Below are 21,680 nucleotides of genomic sequence, written 5' to 3'. Positions count from 1 at the left end.
GGGCGGACCCGAGGCGGGCGAGCAGCAGCAAGAGACGGCAGATTGGCTGTTTTTTATGAGTATGTTGGAGATAAGTGATATGAGATAGGAATATGTAGGAGATAGATTTATGAGAATAAGATGACCTTTTTTCTCTCCCAAATCATGGTGCACCAGTCCACCCTTTAAAAGTATTTCTTCCCATGATTCCCTTGAAAAGTCTGGGGAGGCAAGAAGACAAAGTTGCAATGCAAATGATATTATAATGAAGCCAGGATCTTTTGACCATGCAAACCCTCCCCTGGCGTGCATATGTGGCAACTGGGAAATTCCCCCAAAGTCTCTGTTTTTGATACAGTGGGAAGACCTAATTGTAACATCAAGGATGTTCAATCATCAAGGGATATTTTTGACAATCAAAAGCCACAGCTGCGATTTCTTCCACCATGTCTAACCCCTGCCTACCTGGTCTCATTCCTCTCTCAGCCAATATGGAGCCTCATATTTTTCTAGGAGGGCAAAGTAGAGGCCTCTCCCTTCAGCACTTCCTAAGACATAGACCCTGCCTATGGCCCCAGTCTTGCGCTGGCTACGTTAGGAAGCAAGGCAGCTGCAGAAATCATTGATATAAAATACCTGCTTGTTTTGTTGGCCGGCAAGTCCCACAGAAATGCTGTCCCGTTTGATCTAGTGTAGAAAATGGTGCTTTGAGATCTGGCCCAGGAAAGATGCAGCAATATCTTCGTCGTATGACATCTGAAATTGAATCTACTAAATTCTGGAAGAACCAAACCAGGGTAGCCATTAGAGGAAGCAGGGACCAGAACTGTAGAGAATAGAAAGGCCCGCAGTGGCCATAGCCATCCACAGAATGATTAGGAAATTCTAGCAGTGAGAAAAAGGGACCCGGGGACAGGAATACCCAGGAGGGAAGATAACAGGAATTAAAAGTCTTCTGTACCACAGGAGTAGCCAAATGTTTAGTTCTTGTTTTGTTTTGTTTTCCTGTAAGCCCTCATAAAGCAAAAGGAACTAGGATGGGAGATGGATTGAGCTGTGACCATTGAGTATAGCTACTCAGTATTGCTGGCTACTCAGTTAAATCCGGAGGGTCCCTGGACTGAAAGTTAATGGATATATTTTGAAGACTGGAATAAAATGGAGACTGTAGATTGAGCGTGAGGATGAGGATGGCAGACCTAGCGGGAGTGACATTCCTCCCAGAGAATATCCCCAGCTGAGGAGGTCCTAAACAGAGAGTGGCCAGATAAATTAGTTTTTAACAGAAAAAATACAGCATCTTAAAAGCATGCTCAAAGCAGTCTAGGCAGCATTTGTTTAGTGAGGCGCGGGTACATGTGGGCACAAATATTGTCCAGACACACCCTGGGAGAGAAGCCCCAAATGTAGTATAGTGATGTCTTGTTTGTGCTGTAACAAATAAAGCTTGCCTCAAGATCAGAGTGCAGAGCCACTAGCTAGCCATAGAGGCCAGGCAGTGGTGGCACACACCTTTATTTCCAGCACTCAGGAGACAGAGGCAGACGGATCTCTGTGAGTTCAGTGCCACTCTGGGCTACACAAAATTGATTCAGTCTAAGACAGCAAGAGAGCCAGGTAGCAATGGCTTACACCTTTAATCCCAGTACTTGGGAGTCACATGCCTTTAATCCCAGCACTAGGGAGGTGGAGACAGGAAGGGATATGGCTGGTCAGAGAGAGGAATATAAGGCGGGAGGAGACAGGAGCTCAGATACAGTCTGAGGATTCAGTCTGGGCACTCAGTCTGAGGTTTCACAGAGAGGATTCCTAGAGGCAGGATCACCCCTTTGGTCTGAGCGTTGGTAGAGGCATAAGGTCTCTCTAGTGGCTGGCTGCACTGCTTCTCTGATCTCTCAGGCAAGCTTTATTTGTTAGATTACAAACAAGATGTCACTACAACTCAGGAGTTAGGATATGAGCCAATAGGTTTTCATTTGACGTCGGCCCTTGAGGTTCCTTTTAAAGAAGATATATAAGTTCTCAATTGGTTTCCTGCTCTGAAGAGCACTCACCATGAGGACTTTCTAAAACTAGGGTTTTCTGAAGGACAGGAGAACCAAATTAGTAATGTCCTGAATGCTTGACCGCCACTGGAGGACTTAGTGGGCTGTAACCCCTGGTCTGAGTGCCATCCTCAGAGGGCCTGGGGCACTCCGCTCAACCAGGCCAAGGTCAGAATCCTGGTCGGGTACTTGTAGATCCCTTACTATTATCAGTTAACTTTACTTTCTGTTACATAAGAAAGAGAGAGAGAGAAAGAAAGGGAGCGAGCACTTGTGGGAGTTGCTTATCCCTTTCACCCTGAGGGTTGCTCAGGCAGTCTGGGCTGGCAGGAAGCACTGCCCCTGCCCCTCACTGGCCCTCGCTGCCCTCTGGAGTTGTCCTTTCCTGCTGGGTGCTGGAGACCATGAAGCTGGCAACAATCCACCTTTTACTGTTAGGATAATAGAGACCCAGTAGGGTTACTCTCAGGGGTGCCCCCTGATTAGACCCATGGCTTTTCTTCTCTCAGCTGTGCTGGTGTGCCAGGGTCTTGCTGACCATGTGGCTTTTCTTGGACACCTAGGGGACATTTCTTCCCTTGGTGACTCTCCTCTTTCCAGGATGGACACCGTTGACATCTAAGGCCTGGTGACTCCACGGCCTCTCTGATCAATAGGACAGGTGACATCAGAGTTTTAGGGCCATTTTAGAGACATCGTGTCCTCCTCGGCCCTGGATGACCTTGCAGGGCAAGGGCCAAAACACTGGCTGTCTTCTTGGTCCCTTACCCTCTTCAGCTTTGACCCCCCAAGTTTTGGTTGACACCCCCCTGCCCCCAGGAAACGTGCACTCATCCTGAGGAGGAGGTAGTGGCCTTCATTCAAGCTCCTCTTACCACTCGCAATGAACGTGTTTGAAAACGAGTCCTACACAGTTAAAAAGGCTGATAAACAACAGAAAACACAAGTAATTATCTTGATAAGCATGAAACACTTGTTCTTTAAGCCAGTTCTTATAAATGTTACCAAGAACAGATCAATATCTTAAGAAAACCTCCTTGTTCCAAATAAAGAATCAGGTTCCTGTTTTATGTCAATATGCTGTGTTTTGACTTTATGAAATTTAAGCTCTTTTTTGTTTTTGTTTTTTGAGAGATGGGGTTTCTCTGCTTAGCCCTGTCTGTTCTGGAATTCACTCTCTAGACCAGGCTGGCCTCAAACTCACAGAGATCTGTCTGCCTCTGTCTCTCCAGTGCTGGGATTAAAGGTGTGCACCACTTCTGCCCAGCAAGAAATCTGAATCCTTTAAGAGTGTGTGTGTGTCAGAGACAAGGCTACAGGATACCGCCACCATTTTCTTCACTTCACATCTGCCTTCCTGGCTTCAGCTCCCTAAGCAATTTATGACTTTATCACTGGGTTAGTCTGTTAGCGCATTTATGATTTTATGGAGTTATTGGTAGGTGACGGAGACTAAGAGGCAGGGCCTGGTTGAGGAAACAAGGTCACTGAGGACATACCCTTGAAAGCCCCCACTAATGTTTCCTTCTGCCCTGTCCCATTGCCGTGCCACTGGTGACTTGCCACTGGCTGAAAAATCGATGGACCCAGGTGAGCAGCCCCACCCATTCCCCTCTCCTGCCTCACTATATCCATTCTGCTCTTTATTAGACCGTAGGCGTTTTAGACACAGCTTCACAGAGTTAAACAAATGAAGCTTGAACAAAAGCAACACAACCTAAAATAATATTCCCCAAGAGACCCTGGCTCTTAGTCCCTGTGCCTCGGAACCAGAGAAACATTTCCCTACATGCACACTTCAAGCCAGATGCCCCTTTGGCTGTATGTACTTTTCTCTTTTTAAAAAAGATCCTTTCCATGCATTTCATACCCTGGAAACCAACCACGCCAAGGGAGCCTCCTATGGCTTTCCTATGTGAGAAGCTTCTCTGGTTTTTAAAATAATTCCATCTGCTCTATTCGCTTTCACCTTGTCTGAGGCTTCAAATGTTCTCGAGCGCCAAGCTACACATGGTTCCCACTTCCTCGCTCCCTTCCCGCCTCGTGCCTGACTAGAGCCAGCCAGCGATAATCCCTCTACCGAACGAATCACTCCGTTTCTGTTAGATTCAGCCTCGCCCAATTAAACTGTTCATGGGCAGCATGGAGTAAGAGTCTTAGCCAGAATGTAGCATAAATGGTCTTTACCACTGTTCCCAAGTCCTTGTTCCTGCCTGAAAGCTCTTAAATACGGTCTCCATTGTCCACATTTCTATTGGCATTTGGGCCTTTGATTTTCCACATTAGTCCTGAGTGTTCTGTTTTCACCCTCTGGGGCTTCTCCAGCATCCGCATCTGCCTCCAAATCCTTCCACGGCTGTCTTTGTAACAAACTGGTTCCAGAGATACAAGGACCATAATGTCAGATTTAGTTACACTAACGACCCCTCTTCTCTGCACCAATTTTCTCATCTGTTACTTCTGTTACGGTTGTGATTTAAAAAAAAAATGCCTAAGAGAAGTAATGAGAGAGGAAGAAAACGTTTGGGCTCATGGTTTGAGAGGGTGCAGTCTACCGTGGTGCGCAGGGCATTCCAGCTAGAGCATCTCCGTCCATGCGGGAGCGTGGGTGGTTGGTTACATCAAGCAAACAAGCATCAGAGCAGGACAGAAACAGAGGCATGTATAACCTCCGAGGCCTGTCCCTAGTAGCTTGTTTTAATTTGCGAGGCCTCGTGCCTCAAACCTTGTATCCCACAACCTCATCAAACAGTACCAGTTGCTGCAACCACGTGTTAAAACACAATAGCCTGTGGGAGACCTTTCAGATTAAACCAACAGAGTATGGGTTGTGCCAGCCTTTCGGGAGACGTGGATCACATCCAGAAAGTCTATATGCCCTCTGTTACTTTTGCATCCTGAAAGCCCCTTATGACAGCTCAGGAAAATTCTAACGTCGGAGATGATAAGGCATAGATCCATCCCCGAATTAGTCCTTTCTCCATGGAGAGAGATGAAGCAGGGGAGTATCTCAAATACCAAACCAAATAATTCTCTGGGCTGAAAACCTCATGTCCTACACAAGAACCCAAGTCAAGGCCGCAGATCATACATCCCTAGACAGTTTCCCTCACTAGGATTTAGAAACAAGATGTGGGTGGCTTCAGACCAGGGATCAGCCCATGGGGACTGCAAGGAGCCAGAACCCGGATATGGACCTTTATATTGTTATAGGTAGAGGCCAAAGATGGGAATCTGGCCAGCAAGCCAACAAACACAATCAATGCTCACCCTCCATCCCCACTACATTGCTCAAGAAACCCAGGGCACTGGCACGCTAGTCCCCAGCTGTCCCCCTAAGGACACCACTCTTTCTGAATCAAATTTTCCCGTATCCCCTGGGTGCAGGCGCCAGCTAATCTCAGCCCTCCTGGAGCACAAGCTACAGGTTCATCCCTCCACAGACCGTCAGGACTCACTATTCCACCGGGCTTGCTATCAGCAGCCTCCTCTAGGAAGCTGGCACTGTCTGCCTGGCATGTGGCCAGCGGTGTGGCCTGAGGGAACAAGAAACTCCACTATATAGCTCAGTCCACGGTCTGCTCCTGCAGCTCCAGGGACCTGCAGGTGAGAAGGAGCAGGTTTCTCCCTAGAAGGACAGCTATTCTCCTCTGGCCCCTCTTTCCAGACCTCTTATGTTTTCCCTTGAGGCATCCTCGGGACATCGGGATATCCAATTACTCTCCCTGTTTTCCCGGACTCTGAACTCCCTAGCTTACTCCCTACATCTGGCTAGAAGTTGCCCACCCCGTCCACACACCTGATCCACACACCTGCCCAACTTCATTCCCTCCTCAGCCTTCCTGCACCCAGGTAGCCCTGCTCCAGGACTGTCCCCTTCTGCCACCTCCATGACAGTCTCCACCAGGATAGCCTTATAGGAGTCTCCGTCTCTCCCTGCTGCAGGTATGGGATCCCTGTGGAGCTGGTGGGCGCTCTGGGCCAGAGCAGCCCTCCTGTGGGGTAAGTCAGATTGAGCCCTGTCCATGTCCTTGGGAAACTTGCCTGCCTGGGTCAGCATCTCTCACTTATACCCTTCCATCGATCATGCCAGTATCCCCCAGGCTAGCTGACATGGAAGTGGCAGCCTGGGAATAAATAGGTAGGATTCCCTTCCCCATGTTTGGAGTGTTGAAGTCTACCTGTTTCTACTTTTAGGAGACTTCATCTATACTTCCACAACCCTCATTTTCCCTTCCTTCCTCTTGTACACACCACCGAGACCTAGTAAGACAGAAACCCCACTGGCAACAGAGTCCAGTCAGACTGTAAGCCTCAGCTAGCCAACCAGTTTCGTCTGGAAGGTAGAAGGGGAGGCATGAAAACTGGGACACCATACCACAATCCCAGTCAGTGAAAGAAAACAGCAACAACTTATTCTAGGTGGAGCACAGTGCTCCAGGGTCCACACTGGCCACCTAGACTATTCCATACATTTCGAGTCCTCGTCTGGCCCTGCCGTATTCGAGTTCAAGAGCCCTGTGCAAAGTTCTCAGGCATCGGGGCAGCAAAAGTGGAGCAGGATTAGAGATGAACAAATGCTGCACGGGTAAGGAAGGAAATAGGAGCAGAGGGGGAGAATTATGTCAAGAGGGTCTCGGGCACAGGCTTGAAATGGGGAGGAATAGCTAAGTGGACCCACAACTGCGTTTTCTTAAGGGTTGACCCAGGAGGCCACAGTGCAACCCAGGAACACTGGTGGGTGGGGAAGAATTCTTCACAGCCTTCCTCAGAATTCCGGGCCCGGGTACAGCACAGCCTCTCTCTGCGTCTTCATCTCCAGTCTGTCAGAGAACACCACCTCTGTCACCATCCTCAGCCAGGCCGATGGCACCTCCCAGAAGGTCACAGTGAAGCCTGGAGAGTCAGTCATGGTCAACATCATGGTCAGCCACAATAGCTTCTAGCATTCTGTGCTGGTCCACTCTGACCACACCGTGGCAGACTGGAAATTAGGTGCCAAGTCCAGCCTGGAAGAACTGGCACTGTTGTGCGCTTGTGGAGCCCTGGACACCGAGGGCCTTGTGCTCACCGCCCATGCCTCTCTTGACCACCTTTTCCCCACCTTTCCTGCTTGTTCCTCTCTGGGTCCCAGGATCAACTGGCCCGTCCACCTCTGACCATTAGCAGCCCTTGCATCCTTCCTTAATTCCCCCCCCCCTTTTTTTGCCAGGGACACGATTCAAAATACTTACCACCCACAGTGACGCAAAAGCAGGGCACTGTGAGAATTCCCCACTGTTCCAGCATCCACCTTTGTGGGTTGGTTTGTGGGGAGGTTATAGAGAGTCCTAGGGAGACGAAGGGAGCCAGGGCGGAGGGCTCTTTGGGAAGGGGTTGCTCAGCATTTTGCTACCTTAGCGACTGCTGCAGTTGCACCTGCTGCTAACCACAGTGCTGCGCCTCATGCAGGAGCGCTGATGCCCAAAGCCAGGGGCTCCAAAGTAGTAACACTGAGGACCCGGGAGGGCGTGTCTGCCTTCCAGCCCCATGGGTGCTTCGTGTGCTTTGGCAGAGTGAAGGGACAGGATCTGGTCCTGAGTGAGACGGCAGGCTCAGCCCATTCAGAAGATGCCATCAGAGGGCCTGGGGTTAAACCCAGCTGTTCCTGTGTGACATTCAGTCTGTCACTCCACCTCTCTAGGCTTCAGTTTCTGTGACTCTGAAGCAGGGATAATCACACACACACACACACACACACACACACACACACACACACCACAACACCACAACAGGCCTGTGGTGGGAGTGGAACAAATGAAAGTGTGTAAATTCCTTAGATCAGCTTGTGGTGAAAGATCGGGGTGGTGCAGGGTGAGCTGTTGCCAGGAGGGTCAGAGGGGAGAGCTCTTGAGGGCTGGAAGCTGACCAGGAAGGGCTATTTCTTCCCAGATGGTCTTCCTCAGACTGGGAACCTAGATCCGGGGTTCCTTATCCTGGTAAACTGCCACCCCACTTCAAGGGGTACTTACAACATGTGTGTATCTATATGTATACACACCCAGGCATGCATGTGTGTATCTGTGAGAGCAGGTATAAACACCCAGGCATGCATGTGTGCATTCAGGTTTGCACACCCAGGCAAATACTTGCATACACATATGCATGTGTACCTGTGTGCAAGCAGGTATCACACCCGGGCATGCATACCCCAGCACACATGTGTAGAGCCCAGAGGTCAATGTCAGGTGTCCTCTTCTCATCCCTACCATCTTGTCTGTCTGTTTTTGGGATTCTGAACGGGAGCTCTCAGTCAGCTAAGCTGGCCGACCAGCCAGCCCTGGGATCTGACTGTCCTGCTCCCTCCCGCTCACTGAGCTGACCCAGTGCCATCACCCCAGCTCTTCATGGGGCTGGAACCAGAACTCAGGTTCCCCTGCTTACACAGAAAGCACTTTCCACACCGCCCTGCCCTGTCTTCCAGTTCCTATCCTTCAGCCATTCCAGCTGGATGGGAAGATCAGGACAAGGGAAACGGAACTGTGAACGGTTGAATGTTCCAATGGCTGCTCCTGCTCCCTCTCCACCGCCTGCCATTCCTCTGGGTCAAGCTGTGAAAAACAGTGAAATAGGAAGCCATGGGGTGTCAAGAAACCCAGAGAATCCCTCTCCATGAGACCTCAAACCTTTGTTTCCATGCCTGTAAAATGGGCGGTCATGAGCCAACTGCCCATAGTCCACACTGAAGGAGGGCTCTGGGGTTCTGACCTCATGAACATCTCCAACTCTGTTTCTGACTCTTCCCTCCCCAGCTCAGCTCTCCGCAGCAGAGACTTCCTGCCAAGGCATGCGGTGTACATCTGGGCAGCGCTGCCAGATGGTGAGTGGAAAGGCCAGCTGTGTGGCAGAGTCCACAGCTGTCTGCCGTGCCCAGGGTGATCCCCATTACACCACCTTCGATGGCCGCCGCTATGACATGATGGGCACGTGCTCCTACACCTTGGCTGAGCTGCACAGCACCAAGAATTCCCTGCTGGCCTTTAAAGTAGAAGCCAAGAATGAGCACCGGAGCACCAGCAAAGTCTCCTACGTGCGTTTCGTCACCGTGCATGCCTACAACCATACTGTGTCCCTGTCCTATGGAGAAATAGGCATTGCCCGGGTGAGTTCCCCATGGCTTCGGGTTTAAACTACAGGTCCTTAAAAAAGGGGGGGGGCTAAACCCTTGGCCCTAACTATGATCCAAACATACCAAGGGAAGAGATGGGTGGAGGGTGATTTACTCCACGTGGCCTCTTGGGGTAGAACAATTAGACTTAACCTTGCAGTCTCTCTTGAGAGGAATGGCAAGAACTTTGCAAGCTTATAGAGTCGGGAAACAGAAGAGCTTCTTTGCTGAGCGTGCTCAGCCAAGAGAGAGCAGGCACTGGTGCTTAGGCGTGGTTTGAATGTTCATCTTTTCAACTCTGGTTCTAGACCAGTTCTGGAGACACTGATATTGCCGTCTGCTCTTGAGGGGAGCAATCTGATTCCCATGAAGTGATTACTTCCACCCAAAGGTGTGGCCTGGCCACTGTGGACAGTCTTTCTGATCTGGGGGTGATCTCAATGCGGTGACTTATCTTGTGAGGTCACCTCACTGCTGTTGATAGGAGTCATTTTGGTCCCCTGTCAAACGGTGCTGTTCATCTGTAGAGGCAGAGAGAGCATCTGAGGAGGGGAGTGAAAATTAAGAGGCAAAATGGGGCCAAAGAAGAAAGAGGGCTAGAGAGATGGCTCAGTGGCTAAGAGCATTTGTTGAACTTAAAAATGACTGTGGTTCGGTTCCCAGCACCCATGCCTCTTAAGCCCATTTCCGAGGGATCTGATGCTGCCTTCTGACCTCTGTGCATTTCTGTGTATGTTTGTGGTTCACATCTATTTAGAAAACACTCGTACACATAAAAAGAAATAAATAAATATTTTTTAAAAGCCTCATTTAGACTCAGCACAGCGAAGCATTATGCTGGTAAGACCCTGCAAGGGCTGTAAGGACCCAGTTGTGGAGTGGATGCCTTAGGCAATTCTATTAGCACCTTGGGTCTTGAACAAAGTGACCTCCTCTGTCACACGGGAGTATCGTATCGCAAGGTGGCCAGCAAGGTGACCAAACCGCACTTTAAAACTGCTTTTGGAGGTGTGGCTTGGGTTCCCTTGAGCACTTTCTGTTACACAAAATGTTTCTTTAAGTGGGGAGTCCGTGCTCCTTCTTCAGATGAACCCCAACAGCCTCCATCTGGGGTCACATCATCCCTTTCTGCAGGGCCAGCAATATGGCGGGTTTCAGCACACGTTCATGGGGCGGGATGGGGTCTTCGTGCACATCTGCATCTTGGGGAAGAACACTTCAGGCCACTAGAGGTGCAAGAGCAAGATCCCTAGGGTCAGCATCCCTAGGGTCAGCATCCCTAGGGTCAGAAGGAAGGAAGGCGCCCTGTATGCCTAGAGCTGGAGACTTGAGTGGAGGAGGTGAGGGCTGAAGGGGACACTACACAGGGGTCTGACCTCCGCCCCCCTCTCTGCAGATCGACTACCAGTACTCAAGCCTCCCGGCCTCCCTGGGAGAAGGTCGCCTGCGTGTGTACCAGAGTGGAACTCGAGGCATGATCGAGCTGGACTTTGGGCTGCTGGTCACCTTTGACTGGGATTACCAGCTGACAGTGAGCCTGCCCAAGCGCTTCCAAGACCAGGTGTGGGGGCTGTGTGGCAACTATAATGGAGACCCTGCTGACGACTTCCGCATGCCTGACGGGAAGCAAGCTTCTGATGTCCTGAACTTCACCAAGAGCTGGAAGCTGGATAATGGGGACCTCCTATGTGATGATGGCTGTTACAGCAATTGTCCCTCCTGCACAACAAGCCAGTCCGAGCTCTTTAAGGGAGACCTTTTATGTGGCATGCTAACTCTGCCCATGGGCCCTTTTGCAGACTGTCACGGCTTCCTGGACCCCCAGCCTTTCCTGGAAGAGTGTGTGTACGACATGTGTGTGACTGGAGGGGAGCGCCTCACCCTGTGCCATGGCCTCAGCGCCTATGCCAGAGCCTGTGTTGACCTGGGCATCTCTGTGCGGGAATGGCGGTCACGAACCAACTGCCGTGAGTTACAGCCAGGGTAGGGAGGTCTTGGCGAGGGCCCAGGGACCACTGAATCTGCGTAGTAACTGAGCTCTGATTGTGCTTCCGCCTAGTGACAGGCAATAACGAGAACACTGATGGACGAGACACCCCCGCTCTGCTACAGCGGGCCCAAGGCTCACAGTTCGGAACAGGGACGGGATCCAATGGTTGGCATGAGAGGGCACTGAGGGAAAGCTGGAGAGTAGGTGGAGAGGGGTACAGGATGAGACAGCGGGCATTCTAGAGGGATCCGTGATGCCAGCGAAGGTCTCTGTGCAGTTATGGGGGGAGGTTCCTAGAAAAAGAAGTTCCGATTTGAAATCTATGGGAGGGACCAGAATAGACAGGAAGGGCGAGAAGAAGGATGTGGGCTCCTGACCCAGGGAATCACAGAGGTTTGGCAGGAAAGGTAGCTGCCAAGTTACAAGATAAAAACCAGTGTTCATTCTCTGCGTGTTACACCCCTGGTGATGCCCCTGCCCCTGGACTAGGCCCCAGATGACTACCTGCCAGGGACCCATCCATTAACGCAGTCATTCAGTCAGTCAGCAAACATGCCGGGTCTTCACAACAGCCTCTCCTGCGCTGGCGCTGTGGAGGCCACACTAGCATCTGTGGCCTGTAGACAGGTTGGGGAAATGCTGCTGAATCATAAAGGATGGTGAGGGACGAAGGGGCCTCAGACCCAGGGCTTAAGACTAGGACTTCAGAAGGGTGGTTAGTCCAGGGGGAGACAAAGACACTGTTTGGACTTGCCTGCATCACTACAATACCCCATTGTCTAGGAGGCCTCCCTCTCTGAGTCTGTCCAAACTTAAGACAAAGGAAAAATCAATGAGTCCTTGCCCCTCCCCACCGCTCCATCTCTCGGGCTCTGTGGTCGGCTGCTAAAGACTCAGCGTGACTGAGTCAGGCTGTGTCCCCACTCCAGCAGAATCCATGTCCTGGAAGGGGAGGGACAGACGGATCAACTATGAAATACCTTCAAAGGACAAAGAAAGCGAGGTCCTGTGACAGTATCGGGAAGCTCGGGGATGACTTTGGAAAGCAGTGGCCCTAGATCCCAGAGCGCAGCCAGGCAACGGAGTCCAGCCATCACAACGATGGCGTGGAGCACCCCTCATACAGTCCGTCTAACCAGGGAAACCAGGGTCGTGCCATCCCATTTAGTCCTGGCAAGTCTGTGGTACTCACAGCCCAGAGCCATTTGCTCATGGACACACAGGCAAGGAGAGAGCTGGCGCTGGCGTCCAGGCTGTCTGGGCTCCTGCAGCATCTGTCTGAGGGAAGGGTAACAATGGCAGAGGGATGGTTAGTGCAAAGGCCTGAGATGGGACTCTCAGGACCAGGCACCAGTCCACTGAGGTTGGGGCAGAGTGATTCAAGAGGGGAATGGTGGGCAAAGAGATGATGAGGGAAACCCCTGGGCCTAGGGAAGACTCTGCTCCCCGCCCCCAGATGGAGTCATGGGAGGGTGGGGGTGGGGTACATGGTCTGATCCTGCATTCCCAGTCCCTCTGACTGCTGTGAGGAACAGATTTGGTACAAGGGACCAGGGCACCAGGCGGGAGGCTGCTGGGGTTCATGGGCTGTGGAAACAGATTCTGGGTGGGCTCGGACAGTGAAAGTCACGGGATTTGCCCACTGATTTGTTTCAGGGATGAAGTGGGGGAGCCCATTGGGCCCTGGGCATCCATCGAGAAGTTTTGAGTGCCATTAACTGAGGGTTGGGGAGCTCTGAGAAGGCAGCATTGTCTGGGGGAGCCCCCACCTTAGCGTGACCCAACCCTTTCTCCCCAACCTTCCAGCCTTGATCTGCCCAGCCAACAGCCACTATGAACTCTGCAGCCCTGCCTGCCCAGCTTCCTGCAACTCAGAAGCCTTACCGACTAACTGCTCTGGGCGCCCATGTGTGGAGGGCTGCGTGTGCCTTCCAGGCTTTGTGGTCAATCGTGGCCACTGTGTGCCCGTGTCATCCTGTGGCTGTACCTACCAGGGCCGCCTGCTGGCCCCGGGTCAGGAAGTGTTTGCTGATGACCTATGTCGGCAACGCTGCACCTGTGATGCGGCCACCCTGAAGGTGATCTGCAGGGACACAGCAGGATGTCTGCCTGGGGAGCACTGTGGGGTACAGGATGGCTTCTTGGGTTGCTACCCGGAATACTTCCGCAGCTGCCAGGCGTCCGGAGACCCTCACTACAGGAGCTTGGATATGCGGAGCTACAATTTCATGGGCACCTGCTCCTATATGCTCACCACCGCGTGTGGCCAGCACCCCTCCCTCCCCGACTTCAAAGTGGTTATGGAAAACGAACGTCGGGGAAGTCAGAGTGTGAGCTTTGTACACTCCGTGCAGCTGGAGGTCTATGGAGTGAAGTTGGAGGTGCCTCGGGACTACCCAGGCAAAGTGCTGGTGCGTGCAGCGGCCATGGGACTGGGAAGGGCAAAAATCCGCTGAAAGATTAGTGGTTGGGGTGAAGACGGATGGAGTGGGATTCATTCAACTATCTTTTTTTTAAAGATTTACTTATTATGTATATAGTATTTTGCTTGAAGGCAAGCCAGAAGAGGGCACCAGATCTCATTATAGATGGTTGTGAACCACCATGTAGTTGCTGGGATTTGAACTCAGGACCTCTGGAAGAACAGGCAATGATCTTAACCGCTGAGCCATCTCTCCAGCACCATCATTCAACTATCTTATGGCTAAGGTCCAGACCCCAGACTTAGGCCCCTGCTATCCCTTCTTGGGATAGCTGTTCTGTGGACTGTCCCCCAGCCTGTCTTTCTTTGCCACCAGGAGCCACCATTTCCTGGGTGGTTGTGGAGATTTGATGAATCCACGTCTGCAGGGTCTTTAAAAGAGGTCTTCATGCTCAGCAGGTATTAGTGGTCCCTAGGTTTGTTCTTTAGAAACTTTGGAATGAGAGACTGATGCATTTTCTTAGGAATGGTCCACAGAGCAAGGTACCATGGAACATGAAATGTCCGGAGCAAAACGAGCATTAGGTTAGGGAATAAATGGAGGTCCTCATTCAGCCCCTCAGACTGAGCCAATGTCTGTCCACCCAGACACAGCACCAAGGCTACACATATTGAGATCTTGTCTCAGAAAATTCAGCAAGCAAAAGAAAAGCCGGCCTGCCTGGCTGTAGCCTCGTCTCTGCACCTTCTTTCTCCCCCGGTGGGTCCTACCCCATCACTCCTTTCCCAGCTGTTGGTTGTACTATTCATAACTTGGTAGGACTGAAAACCCAGAGCCCTGGACCAGCTGGCTCAGCAAGGGATAAAGAAAAACCCTTCACACACAAATCCATACCTAGAGGCCAAGTGTCCTGCTTCAAGCCTTCCCAAACAGGGTTTGCAAATCCACTGTAAGTCCCATCCTGTGATCAAAGATAGCATCTCTGCCATTCTTGAGTCTTGCTACAGGTAAAGTCAAGTCTACAGACAGCTCTTGCCCACAAGGGGGAAAAAAAAGGTAAAAGCCAGGTTTGGTGACTCATACCAACTCCAGCACTCACTCAGGAGGCAGAGACAGACAGATCCTTGAGTTTCAGTCTGGTGGTTTACATATTGAGTTCCAGACCAATTAGTTCCAGTGATACCCTGTCTCAATAGATAGATAGATAGACAAACAGACAGACAGTACCTGGTGTAGTGGCACACGCCTTTAATCCCAGCGTTTGGGAGGCAGAGACAGGAGGATCTCTGTGAGTTTGAGGCCAGCTTGGTCTACATAGTGACAGACTATGGGCTACAAGACAGCCAAAGCTACAGAAAGACCTTGTCTAAAATGTGTGTGTGTGTGTGTGTAAATGAGTTGTTGGATATTCACACACAATAGCATATAATTATCTGAAGGAAGTTTGGGTAATGGCCAGTGCCCTGGGGAGAGGGACAGTGGACAAATCAAAAGTGGGAAGCACAACTTTCCATATACCAGGCTCTATATCCCCAGTGTTTGGTATGGAATGGCTCTAGATAAAGAGAGGGCACAACTATTAACAGGTGTTGATGACATTGTACTAAGGCTTGACTATTAGTTAACAGCGTGTATTAAAACAACTAAACACCAAGGTCTTGAGAGCAGACTAAATGGAGAGGTTGGGAGTGCTATCAGCACTGTGGAGATGGGCGAAGCAGGTACCCTGACCTGACGGTCCTCCTGTATGTCTGCCCAGATGGACGGCATCATTCACTACCTGCCCTTCCAAGCCGCAGGGGGAAAAGTCGTGGCATTCCGCAAAGGCAAATACGCTGTCCTGCGCACAAACTTCGGCCTGACCGTTAGTTTCAACTGGGACACTCATGTGACTGCCAAGATGCCCAGCAACTATGCTAAAGCTGTGTGTGGCCTCTGTGGGGACTTCAACGGGAACCCTCGTGATGACCTGGGTCTGCAGAGTAAAGGGGAAGCCCTTGACCCTCGAGACTTCGGGAAGAAGTGGCTGGTGACAATGAAGCCTGGCTGCAGAACAGACGAACAACTTCTGTGTCCTAATATGAGCAGCGAGGTAGTGATGAAGAACAGAAAGAAGTGCAAGATCCTCCGTGACAAGGACAGTCAGTTCAGGGAATGTTGGAAAGTGCCCGCCTTCAACAGTGCCCTCATAGAATGCATCTATGATAGCTGCCGCATGCCGGGCCAGACTAAGCCTCTGTGTGATACACTGGCCACATACACCGCCATCTGCCAGGCTGAAGGGGTCACTGTGTATCCCTGGAGGAGTGAGAAACTTTGCCGTGAGTACCAGAAGTGGCCACCAGGGGGCTGGATCTGGTGTTTGTTCATTAATATACAAGTAACATTGTATTAACCCCTTACAACGTCTTATGAGGAAGGGGCTGTGCTTATGCCATGGAACTGGGGGATAGCAACATGACACTAAGAAGTCATAGACAACAGCACTTACAACCAGCTACACCTGGCCATCCCAAGTTTGATCGCCAGGGACAGCTGTCAGCCAATGACAATAGGAATGTCTGAAATGAGGCTGCTGTGACCCAGAGACAGAATCTTCCCTCTTCCTTCATTTACTTTACTTCCATTGAAACGACCAATGTTTCTAGAGCCCACAGTATCGTAGCACGGGGCGCTGCAATCACACAGGGTGGGGGGTGTTCTTTTGGCTTAGTTTCAGTGGGTTTGGGGTTTGGACATCTTTTTCAGTTTCGATTTTATTGTGGCGCTAAGGTATGACCACAGAGCTTGGCACAAGTTTGGCAAGTTCTGCCAGCGAGCTCAGGCCAGGCTGTTTGGCTGGGAGCTTCCTTTTGCTTTCGTGGAGGTGCTTGACAGATATGTTTGAGTGACTAGGGTTTAGGGAGGGAAATAAGAAATGGTTTGATTTGGTTGGTTGGTTGAGTTTTTTAAAGTTTATTTAAGGTTTTTTAAGGTTTATTTATTTTTATTTTATGTGTGTGCGTGTTTTGCCCACATATATGTCTATGCACTGAGGGGTATACAGTGACCAAGGAGGTCAGAAGAGGGCATCCGATCCCCTGGAACTGAACTTAGAGAGCCTTGTGAACCACTATATGCATGTTGTGAGCCAAACCCAGGTTCCCTGCAAGAACAGCAAGTGCTCTTAACAGTTGAGTCATATCTCCAGACTCATGTTTGTTTGTTTGCTGTAATATGAAATGCTTTCACCATAGTATAAGTAGTTATCTTTAATTACTAAGTAGCACTTAATATTTGTTTTTTTTTAAATATTTATTTATTTATTTATTATGTACACAATATTCTTTGTACGTGTGTGCCTGCAGGCCAGAAGAGGGCACCAGACCTCATTGCAGATGATTGTGAGCCACTATGTGGTTGCTGGGAGTTGAACTCAGGACCTTTGGAGGAGCAGGCAATGCTCTTAACCACTGAGCCATCTCTCCAGCCCAGCACTTAATATTTGAAATTACTAACCTAATCTTTTCTTAGTGTAAAATGAAGAAGCTAATGCTAAACCTACTCACATACTGCATAGATTGTATATACACGCATGCATAAGCTTATTTAAAATACGTAGCATGTATTAGCATTTATGCCCAATGTTAGCAGTATCATTTAAGATACTACAGATTGACCACAACCCACTATTACATCAGAACTGAATCTTATTTCTGAGGCTCAGAAACTGTGATGAGAAGTGGGTGTTCCCTTGACCTACTGAACATGGTGGTTTCTAGAAATAGAGCCGCGTGTGTGCGTGCGTGTGTGTGTGTGTGTGTGTGTGTGTGTGTGTGTGTGTGTGTATTGGGGAGTGAACTGTATCCACCCAAGAGTAAAATCTTTGATCTTGATGGCCCCTCTCTCCGCAGCAATGAACTGCCCTCCTCACAGTCACTATGAGCTGTGTCAACGAGGCTGTCCATTGACCTGTGGAGACCTGCCAGTGCCTGGAGGCTGCGGCACAGACTGCCATGAAGCCTGTGTCTGTGATGAAGGCTTTGTCCTTAGTGGTGAGACGTGTATACCGCTGTCCTCCTGCGGTTGCCTATACCAGGGCGTTTACCACCATGTGGGAGATGACTTCTATCCTGGACCTGAATGCAATTCCATTTGCCACTGTCATGAGGGGGGCCTGGTGTCCTGTCAGGCCTCGTATTGCAGCCCACAGGAGATCTGTAAGGTGTCTTATGGCATCCTCAGGTGTGTGGCTGTGGACTCGGCCACCTGCCGGGTGTCAGGATCTATCCATTACACTACCTTTGATGGCCGTCACTTTGACTTTATGGGTACCTCTGTGTATGTGCTGGCTCAAACCTGCTGGACCCGACCCGGCCTGAAACCGTTCACAGTACTGCAGGAGAATGTGGTCCGGGGCAACGAGCAAGTCGCCGTGACCAAGATGATCACCGTCCAGGTGGCCAACTACACCCTGCAGCTGGAGCAGAATCAATGGAAGGTCAAGGTTAGAGAGGAAGTGGGGCCCTAGAGGAGATATGGGTCTTGAGGATTGATGTGTGAGGAATGGCATAGATGGTGCTCAGTCCCAAAGGGGGTGTTAAGAGGCCCAAGAGAGTATTGGAGAAAGTATGACCTCAACAAGAGGAAATATTGATAGAAAGCCTAGAGTAAGGAGGCCTCAGGGACCTGGAGCTTTTCGCCGTGTGGCTTTGTCTCTCCTTCTGCTCCATCCTTAACTGACCCTCTCCTCATCCTACAGTGTGCTCACACCATCCCTCGTCCTGCCTGTTGTATGACACCATGTCTGGGGAGACACAGATACACACACTACTCACTGCATCACAGACACAGGCCTTATGGCATTCTGAGCCGCAGCCTCTAGGCACCAGCAGGTCTCCACCGGTCAATGGACAGCCTCATTATACAGCTCATAGTGATCGTGAGGAGGGCAGTGTATTGCTACAGAGAGAGGGGCCATCAAGATCAAAGATGTTTACTCTTGGGTGGACACAGTTGATTCCCCAATACACACACACACACACACACACACCACTGCTCACTCCTAGATGGAACCAAGGACACACCAGTGTAAAATTACCACCCAAGTTTAATGTGGTGAACCAACAATTTATTGAATTATATAAAGGAATATAAACTCAAGGAGCATAAACAACCAAAAGGAAGCTGGGAAAACAAAAGTCCACTCAAGCACGGGTGATGACTGAGGAAAGCGGAAACCCTGGAGCTTTCTGTACCATCTTTAGTTAGTTCTGCAAGTGGGAGAATCTCCAAGCCAAGCAGCCCCTGCTGCCTATAGAACTTTGGGGAAGAGAGACCTTGTGAATCTGCTAAGTTTTAGGACCTTTCTGTGACTTGTGAGTTGCTAGTCCTTATTATGTTCTTAGTCTTATAGAGCTTTCCATTAGAACTTCTGAGTTCTCCTGAGCTTCCCTCAAGGATGAAATGTATTCACAGGAAATTTCTATCCAACACTGCCCTAGCCACCTCCTTGGTTTCCTACCTATTAGGAGCACTTGATACAGTCACAGCATAGAAAAGTTCAGAGATAAGTAAGTTTCAAGGACAAAGGACAATCTGTGACCTCGTTGTCCCTTAACAACCATAGCAACAACAGTAAAATAACTACCCATTTTGCATGCTGCCCCCAGGGCCCATTGGCTACTAAGCACCTGGCACCCTCACCATCAATTTAACGCAAGATTGTAGCTGTAGAAGGCACCATGATTAGGTACATTTGTTTGGAAGACAAGGTCCCATGACTGTTAAAATCTGTAGCAAGAACAGGATGTGTGTTGCTAAGAAACAGCATACTGGATCCTGTCCCATACCTGTTGCTTTTCTGAAATGGAAGCATTGGGTCTTACATGGAGACTGACACTTGAGATACATGGGAGTATCCCCCGCTGACATGCAGCACAAGCTGTTGTTCTGGTAGCACTAGGTACAAGAGCTGTCACATGCCCTGGGCATGGGCTACAGAGTGGAGCATCTTCCCTAACGAGCCCCAAGCTCTCAGATTAGCACCTGACAAGTAAGCAGCTCCAGACACGTAGGGACAGTCTCTGTCCATTATTTGTGTCTCACCAAACCCTAGCATCCCTATGACTGTCCCTCACTGCAGAGGGAGAAACTGAGCCCAGATGTTAAATTACTTGTCCTTATTCATGGACAGCCTGCTAGGGAGGAATGGCTGTTGATGTCTAGGACACTCTAGACATGCCTGAGCATGTCTTTCCCCTGCCCCCTCCCCGACTCCTCACAGCTCTGTAAACCCAGTGTGCGGGGTGTATGTGAGGACAGGCACATATGTGGTGACCGGGTGTGCACCTCCAGACCTGGCTAAAACCAGAGCCCTCAGGCGATCTTCAGGTGAGGGATGGAGCCTGACTGCATCCAGTCACAGGGACAGCAGCAACTCTGAGTGCCCTTGACTGTCCACTTGCAAACACAGCCCGGCCATGGGAGGGGCTCCCTGGGGTGCAGTCCACGGCCCAAGCCTTTGCACACTTTGTGTATCAGAGTTCCTAGATGACACTCTGCAGACAAAGCGCCCGATTCCCCTAGACAGACAGGAAGCAGAAACACAGGTGAATCTCTGCCCAAGGGCTCAGCGGGGTAAAGGGTGCGCTGAGCTTCAGACCAGCGTGTGCCTCCAGGCTCAGTCACCATGTCACCTGGTAAGGAAGGATCCCCTCACCCAGGCTGGTGAGGTCACTACCCCTCTGAGACCTGTAACAGTTCCCTGGTGGCTGCTGTGACAAAATGCCACAAGCTTGCTGACTTAAAGCAACACGTTGGGCTGGTGAGCCTACCCACCGGGTAAAGGCACTGACCAGCAAGCTTAACAACCTAAGTTCAATCTCTGAGACCCACGTGGTGGAAGGAAAGAACCGGTTCTCAAAACCTGTCCTTCGATGTCCATGACTGTGCTCCCTCTCACAAGTAAATACCTAAAGAAAATGTAACTTAACAACTTTTTAAATATCACATATGTTTAAGTTGAGATGGCAACAAGGCCACACCCCTCCAGAGGCTGCAGAGGAGGAGCTTTCTTGCCTCCTCAGCTTTTGGTGGCTCTAGGATGTCCCTCGGCTTACAGAGTCAACCCTCCATCCCGACTGCTGGGTCTTCCCATGCCGCCCCCACTGTGGGCTCTGTCCTACTCCACTACCTCCTTGGACACTTGTCATTTAGAGGCCACTCTGATCCATGGTGTCCTCATGTCAAGACTGTAACATTTAATGACACCAACAAAGACCCTTTCCCAATTGTGGTCATATTTAAAGATCCTGGCTAGGATAAGACACTGTTATTATACATATTTCACAAATATGGAAGCTAAGGCCCCGAAACATGGGGTCACTCCAGATTTCAATGTCAAGACAGGGACATCTAGGGACAGACTAGGAATATTTAGTGACTGACTGCCTCAAAGCGTGCCCTCTGAACCTCGGCATTCCCCACTTTCCAGGTGAATGGCGTGACCACAAAGATGCCTGTGATTCTGGATGAAGGCAGTGTTCAGGCCTTCCAGCATGGCTTAGATGTGGTCATCAAGACCAGATTTGGCCTGCATGTGTCCTATGATCTCAACAGCAACGTGCGTGTCACCATTCCCCATAACTACTATAAACACATGTGTGGCATGTGTGGAGACTACAATGAAGACCCCAAGAATGACTTCCAGAAGCCGGATGGCTCACAGGCTATCAATCCCAGTGATCTGGGTAACTCCTGGCAGAAGACCGTGCCAGGCTCTTCCCACAGGCCCCAGCCTGCCTGCAAACCGGGACAGGACTGCAAACCAAAGTGTTCCCCAGACATGGAGAAAAAATATCATGATAACCAGTTCTGCGGGCTGCTCACCAACCTCACAGGGCCACTGGCCGACTGCCACAAGCTGATTGACCCCCAGGATCCCTTGAAAGACTGTGTCTTTGATCTCTGCCTGGGTGGCAGTAACCTGAGCATTCTCTGCAGCAGCATTCACGCCTACGTGAGCGCCTGCCAGGCAGCTGGAGGGCACGTCAAGCCGTGGAGGACCAAAACCTTCTGTCGTGAGTGATGGGACACTGAGGGCTGGGAAAAGGGAA

General features: G+C 50.4%; 1 protein-coding gene across 1 annotated transcript in view; it reads left to right on the top strand.

Annotated features, from left to right (window-relative positions):
* The first annotated feature begins 5,971 nt into the window (after positions 1–5,971).
* Positions 5,972–21,680, top strand: part of LOC142854237 (IgGFc-binding protein-like) — a 31,862-nt gene continuing 16,153 nt past the window's right edge. The window contains exons 1-7 of the mRNA XM_075979562.1: positions 5,972–6,026; positions 8,816–9,165; positions 10,568–11,138; positions 12,968–13,572; positions 15,344–15,905; positions 17,478–18,070; positions 21,059–21,644. Coding sequence (XP_075835677.1) covers positions 5,972–6,026; positions 8,816–9,165; positions 10,568–11,138; positions 12,968–13,572; positions 15,344–15,905; positions 17,478–18,070; positions 21,059–21,644 — 3,322 coding nt within the window. The remainder of the gene's footprint in view (positions 6,027–8,815; positions 9,166–10,567; positions 11,139–12,967; positions 13,573–15,343; positions 15,906–17,477; positions 18,071–21,058; positions 21,645–21,680) is intronic.

Source organism: Microtus pennsylvanicus, chromosome 1, assembly GCF_037038515.1.
Source record: "Microtus pennsylvanicus isolate mMicPen1 chromosome 1, mMicPen1.hap1, whole genome shotgun sequence".
NCBI lineage: Eukaryota > Metazoa > Chordata > Mammalia > Rodentia > Cricetidae > Microtus > Microtus pennsylvanicus.
This window is presented reverse-complemented; position numbering and strand designations above follow the sequence as displayed.